This window comes from Nansenia antarctica (assembly GCF_963989245.1).
Source record: "Nansenia antarctica genome assembly, contig: SCAFFOLD_338, whole genome shotgun sequence".
NCBI classification, from domain to species: domain Eukaryota; kingdom Metazoa; phylum Chordata; class Actinopteri; order Argentiniformes; family Microstomatidae; genus Nansenia; species Nansenia antarctica.
The window spans coordinates 12,501-19,173 of NW_027663228.1; the positions used below are offsets into that span (position 1 = coordinate 12,501).

Genomic DNA, 6,673 nt, shown 5'->3' on the forward strand with positions numbered 1-6,673 from the left:
CCATTGAGATTGTTATAAAACTGGATATAACAAATTTACCTAACAGTATAAAGTAACTGGTTCAAAAGTATTCTCTAACCTCCTGCCTCCCTCCCTCCCTGCCTGCCTCCCTCCCTCCCTCCCTCCCTGCCTGCCTCCCTCCCTCCCTGCCTGCCTCCCTCCCTCCCTGCCTCCCTCCCTCCCTCCCTCCCTGCCTCCCTCCCTCCCTCTCTTCCTCCCTCCCTCCCTGCCTCCCTCCCTCCCTCCCTCCCTGCCTCCCTCCCTCCCTGCCTCCCTCCCTCCCTCCCTGCCTGCCTGCCTCCCTCCCTCCCTCCCTGCCTGCCTCCCTCCCTCCCTGCCTGCCTCCCTCCCTCCCTCCCTCCCTGCCTCCCTCCCTCCCTCCCTCCCTGCCTCCCTCCCTCCCTCTCTTCCTCCCTCCCTGCCTCCCTCCCTCCCTGCCTCCCTCCCTCCCTCCCTGCCTCCCTCCCTCTCTTCCTCCCTCCCTGCCTCCCTCCCTCCCTGCCTCCCTCCCTCCCTCCCTGCCTCCCTCCCTGCCTCCCTCCCTCCCTCCCTCCCTCCCTGCCTCCCTCCCTCCCTGCCTCCCTCCCTGCCTCCCTCCCTCCCTCCCTCCCTGCCTCCCTCCCTGCCTCCCTCCCTCCCTCCCTGCCTCTCTCCCTCCCTCCCTCCCTCTCTCCCTCCCTCCCTCCCTCCCTCCCTCCCTCCCTGCCTCCCTCCCTCCCTCCCTGCCTCCCTCCCTCCCTGCCTCCCTCCCTCCCTCCTCTCAGATGGTTGTTACAGGGTGTCTCCTGAGCCAGGCCAGTTCAGGACGCAGGGTGAGGCTGTGGTCCTGCAGTGCTCAGGGTTCGAGCGAGTCCTTTACAGACGGCAAATCTCCACGGCAACTCTCCAAGCGGGGTCCACCTACCGCATCGCCAAGGGCAACGGGACGGTGGCCGTGGCCTCTGAGGACGCGGGGGGGCGGGTCAGGCAGCGTGACAGACAGCTGTGGCTCCTCCCAGCGCAGAGGTCAGACTCTGGACAGTATACCTGCATCTTCAGGTAGGTCAGGATGCTTATGATGCTTATAATGTCATGTTTATGATGTCATGGTTATGTCATGTTTATGTCATGTTGTCAAACCCTTTACAACAAACTGACATCTCGTGAGTTTAGAATGATAAGGTTCTATCTCTGTTTAGAATGATAAGGTTCTATCTCCGTTTAGGGCAGTTCAGAGATATTGAGTGTCAAATTTTTTACATTCCATTATGTTTTGTGAGATGGAACCTTTGTATTTTATTAATTACTAACTAAAAAATGTCAACATTTTAAAAATAACACCACACAGGCATTAATAAACACCTAATGGATCAGATTATGTTTTTTTTTTTTTTTTACAAAAATGGAGATAGAACCTTATAATTCTAACGTCACGATTTCTAATTGTGGCTTTAACATGACTTGAATAAGGTTTGGCGTTGGTAGTGTTTGTACCGTTGCCTCCCTGTGGTCTGTTGTCTCAGAGATAACTCATTTAGTGCAGAGGGTGAATAAAGTCGCCTAAATTGTCAACATACCAAGTCATACGGTCGACTTTATTCACCAAAAATACATAAATGATGATGCTTCATTTTGTAGCCAATCAAAGCACTGTTGCTAGGTAAAATACCACATGGAACACTTCTAGCCCTCTAGGTGGTGAGTGTTCTGGAGTTAACCCTGCCTTCCTGTCTGTCCTGTCTGTAGGAACGCCACCTTCTGTGTGGCTGGGGGCCTCAGTCTGCAGGTGTACCAGCCTGAGCACATAGACATGGCCCGGCTGTCATACCCCGTCTCAACACCAGGGGGCAGCAACGTGTTCGTGATGTGTCCTCATCTACAGCCCTTCAACAGGACTGAGGAAGTACAGTGGTATAAGGTGTGTGTGTGTGTGTGTGTGTGTGTGTGTGTGTGTGTGTGTGTTTGTGTGTGTTGGTGTGGGGGGGCGGGGGGGGGGTGTGTGTGTGTGTGTGTGTTTGTGTGTGTTTGTGTGGGGGGGCGGGGGGTGTGGGTGTGTGTGTGTGTGTGTGTGTGTCTGTGTGTGTGTGTGTAGGGATGTGTGTGTGTGTGTGTAGGGATGTGAGTGTGTGTGTGTGTGTGTAGGGATGTGTGTGTGTGTGTGTGTGTAGGGATGTGAGTGAGTGTGTGTGTGTGTAGGGATGTGAGTGAGTGAGTGTGTGTGTGTAGGGATGTGTGTGTGTGTGTGTAGGGATGTGTGTGTGTGTAGGGATGTGAGTGAGTGTGTGTGTGTGGGGGGGGTGTGAGTGAGTGTGTGTGTGTAGGGATGTGTGTGTGTGTGTGTGTGTGTGTGTGTGTGTGTGTGTAGGGATGTGTGTGTGTGTGTGTGTGTGTAGGGATGTGTGTGTGTGTGTGTGAGAGTGAGTGAGTGAGTGAGTGAGTGAGTGAGAGAGAGAGAGAGAGAGAGTGTGTGTGTGTGTGTGAATGTGAGAGTGAGTGAGTGAGTGAGTGTGTGAGTGAGTGTGTGAGTGTGTGAGTGTGAGAGTGTGTGTGTGTGAGTGAGTGAGTGAGTGTGTGAGTGTGAGAGTGTGTGTGTGTGAGTGAGTGAGTGGGAGTGTGTGTGTGCGTACATTCTCCCTCTCTCCCCTACCTGTCTTCATATCCAGTCCTCCTCTCTTCTACCCATCCCGGCAGGACTCCAGCCGCACAGCGCTCCCTGTAGGCCACGGCAGGTACTACAGAGAGAGAGACGATGCCATGCTCATCTCAGATGTCAGCCAATCAGACGCAGGCCTCTACACCTGTGAGGTGACGGTGGTGGTCGCCAGCCTGCAGTTCAAAGTCAGCAGGACCGTGAACCTCACTGTGGAAGGTAGAGAGACACAATAGTACCACCACACCTAGGGACAACAGCAACAAATAATAATAATAATAATAATAATAATAATAATAATAATAATAATAATAATTATAATAGCTTTAATTTATGTAGCGCCTTTCACAAACCCAAGGACGCTTTACAATTCAAGGGAATGATCAGACAGACAAAACAGAAAACAAACAAAGCAAAACAGAAACAATGACTAGGGGCCAAAGGCCTTGGAGAACAGATGAGTTTTGAGGGCTAATTTGAAGGAGTCCAGGGTGGGGGGGGGGGGCGTTGCGGATCACTGTGGGGAGAGAGTTCCAGAGGGTAGGTGCGGCCACGCTGAAGGCTCTGTCCCCAAAGGGCCGTAGGTTGGTGCGAGGGGGGGACAGCAGGCCCATGTCTGCGGACCGCAGGTTCCGGGAAGGGGTATGCTGGGGGAGGAGGTCAGTTAGGTACTGGGGGGCGCAGGTACCTAACTAAGTCCTGTTATACCACAACACGTTAGGCTTCATCTGATAGCTCATTAGAAAAAAACGCTCCCATGCTCCCTGGTGGTGGCGCTAGACACCTGAGCTGCACTTAGACTTTGAATTATTTTATATATACAGTGTTTTGTATTGGTGGTCTATGGTTCGTATTGTCTGTATTGTATTATTGTTTCTTGTTTTTTGTTGTAAAGCGTTTTGAGACAACTTTGTTTGTAAAAAGTGCTGTACAAGTACATTTGATTGATTGATTCGCCCTTTCCCTCTCTCGCTCTCTCTCTCTCTCTCTCTCTCTCTCTCTCTCTCTCTCTCTCTCTCTCTCTCTCTCTCTCTAGTCCCTGAACCTCCTGCCTATATCCAGACTATGAGGCCCAACGTTGACCCTTCCGCGACCCCGACCTCCGCCTCAGACAGCCCCCCCAGCCACAACACAGTGGAAGGTGAGTAGATGGACTCAGAGGGCCCAGAGAGGTCGTATGTATACAGTATATATATATATATATATATATATAGGGTTAGGGTTATATATATATATATATATATATATATATATATATATATATATATATATATATATATATATATATATATATATATATATGTACCCACAATCACTTCAGCCAGTCTGGTACTTTAGGAAACACTCTTTAAAAAAAAAAAAAAAGTTATTCTTTCTGAGTGGGGCAGTCTCACTCATATTTTTCTTTTTAATGACAGATATAGTAGAGATTATGACAGGAAGGATGGGTGAGAGAGAGAGAAGGGATGACATGCAGGTTATGTTTCCGCGGCTGGAATCGAACCGGGAGCCCTGCGGTACATGGTCAGCGCTTAACCCGCTACGCCACCTAAGCGCCCCTAGGAAACGGTCTTGAGTGATTCAGAGATGTTTGTGTTTGCAGCAGAGATCCCAGAGATCCCCCGGCCCAGGATTCTCTCCCCACTGAACGGAAGCGTCTTTGAAGGTCCTCATGGTGAGTGAATGATTTCTGATTTGATGAATGTGATTTGTATCCTTGTCTTTCTGTGTGCCAACTATAGATGTCCCCAGGCACAGATCTGATATCAGCTAAACCTCCCAGGTCCTTTAGGATGGGAAATGTGCTAAACTGATCCAAGATCAGTGCCTAGGATACATTTCATTCTGTTGGACTTTTATTACACATATCGTGAGTTTAGAATGATAAGGTTCTATCTCCGTTTAGAATGATAAGGTTCTATCTCCGTTTAGGGTAGTTCAGAGATATTGAGCGTCAAAGTTTTTACATTCCATTAAGTTTTGTATTTTATTAATTACTAACTCAAAAATGTCAACATTTTAAAAATAACACCACACATGCATTAATAAACACCTAATGGATCAGATTATGTAGAAGAACTCAATTATGACCGAAAATGGAGATAGAACCTTATAATTCTAACGTTAGATGAATATGATATGTTTAGTATCTCCATACGCCTGTTCCAACTGACCCCTGGCCTCTATTCCCCTCCATCCAGGTGCTGTAGTGGAGATGGAGTGCACGGTGTTCACAGCGTGCCAGCTAGCGCCCTCTACCATGGTGACCTGGCTGGTGGACGGCCAATCAGTGGCCGCCTCCTACCTGGGAGGGCGGGCTCTGCAGGGAGGTCGGAGGTGAGGCAGACGACCTTTGATCTTTCTCTCTGAATTCATGTTGTTGGTTTTAGAACTGCGATAGACATGATTTCTGTACTTTTCCACCTTGGTATCTAAGTGCGTGTGTTGTGTGTGTGTGTGTTGCCAGGGTAACCAGAGTTCCAGGCGGTTGCCATGTCGACGTGAGGCTGGTGGTCGTTGGGCTGAAGGAGGAGGACGCGGGGGCGGAGCTAAAGTGTGTCACTCTGAACCAGGGAGGAGCTGAGGAGGTCCACGCTGTCCTCAGACTGCAGGGTAGGTCACCACACAGAGCATGGGACACACCGGGGGAGGCTGGGGGGGGCTGGGGGAGGCTGGGGGAGGCCGGGGGAGGCTAGGGGAGGCTGGGTGAGGCTGGGGGAGGCTGGGGGAGGCTGGGGGAGCCCGGGGGGGGCCGGGGGGGCCGGGGGAGGCTGGGGGAGGTTGGGGGAGGCTGGGGGAGGCTAGGGGAGGCTGAGGGAGGCTGAGGGAGGCTGGGGGAGGCTGGGGGAGCTTGGGGGGGGCTGGGGGAGGCTAGGGGAGGCTGGGGGAGGCTAGGGGGGGCTAGGGGAGGCTGGGGGAGGCTGGGGAGGCTGGGGGAGGCTGGGGGAGGCTGGGGAGGCTGGGGGAGGCTGGGGGGGGCTGGGGGAGGCTGGGGGAGGTAGGAATCGGAGGACGGGCTCAGAGTGGTGCAGGGAATGGAATGAGGGATGGATTTAAACACACATGTTCTACCTCCGTCAGCCTCCGCTCTCTATAGTCACTAGACACAACATAGGCCTTAAGGCCTGCCACCATGAATGACTGATGCAGAGGCAAGCCAAGGTAGTGGCTTTTTGCAGTGTGTGTGTGTGTGTGCGTGTGCATGTATGTATGTGTGTGTGTGTGTGTGTGTGTGTGTCTGTGAGCGTGTGTCTGTGCGTGTGTGTGTGTGTGTGTGTGTGTGTGTGTGTCTGTGTGTGTCTGTGTGTGTGTGTGTGCGTGTGCTATGTATGTCTGTTTCATCTCTCTCTCTCTCTCTCTCTCTCTCAGACTCCTGGTCCACCTGGCTGGCGGTGGCGGTGGTGGGCGTGGCCTGTTTCCTGCTGGTGGTGTCGGTCTTCCTCTGCGCCCTGCTGAAGCCCCGAGCCAAGACAGACTACTTCCTGGCCAGGCAGAACAGCTCCTTCTAGTCCCGCCTCCTTCTAGTCCCGCCTCCTTCTAGCCCCGCCTCCTTCTAGCCACGCCTCCCTGGGCCTGCAAACATAAACATCTACATTTACATGTTTGGCATTTAGCAGACGCCTTATTCCAAAGCGACTTACAACAGATACATTTGACTAAGCAAGTGAATCATCAATCCACCAGTCGTAGCAGGAAGAGTAATCCAGCTCAGGCCCGGGGCCATTGGCAGTCTCCGTAATAGAAGGATTTTTTATATGTATTTTTTATATTTTTTTATATAGACACTGGAGAGACAGAGAAACAGTACAAGGGGGGCAGTAGAAGTCATAGGGGACACAGTAGAGGGGAACGCGGGTGTCTTCAGGAGACGCAGTGCTGGGGGGTAGTAGATGTCTCAGGAGGAGCAGTTAAGGTGTAACCTGAAGAGATGGAGGTCTTCAGTCTCCGACGGAAGATGGGTAGTGACTCTGCCGTTCTCCATGGACATCCTGTAAAACTGCCAGGGGAGGCTGGCGGAGGTAGAAATGGGAGGACAGGCTCATT

The 6,673-nt window shown here is 51.9% G+C and overlaps 1 protein-coding gene across 1 annotated transcript in view; it reads left to right on the forward strand.

The window, feature by feature from the left end:
* LOC308175205 (interleukin-1 receptor type 2-like) overlaps positions 1–6,138 on the forward strand; it is a gene marked incomplete at both ends in the record, with an annotated part of 14,942 nt that extends 8,804 nt beyond the window's left edge. Inside the window, 8 exons of the mRNA XM_080550923.1 lie at positions 795–1,038; positions 1,726–1,882; positions 2,671–2,848; positions 3,741–3,770; positions 4,233–4,304; positions 4,831–4,966; positions 5,097–5,242; positions 5,999–6,138. Coding sequence (XP_080407049.1) covers positions 795–1,038; positions 1,726–1,882; positions 2,671–2,848; positions 3,741–3,770; positions 4,233–4,304; positions 4,831–4,966; positions 5,097–5,242; positions 5,999–6,138 — 1,103 coding nt within the window. The remainder of the gene's footprint in view (positions 1–794; positions 1,039–1,725; positions 1,883–2,670; positions 2,849–3,740; positions 3,771–4,232; positions 4,305–4,830; positions 4,967–5,096; positions 5,243–5,998) is intronic.
* Between the last annotated feature and the right edge of the window lie 535 nt (positions 6,139–6,673).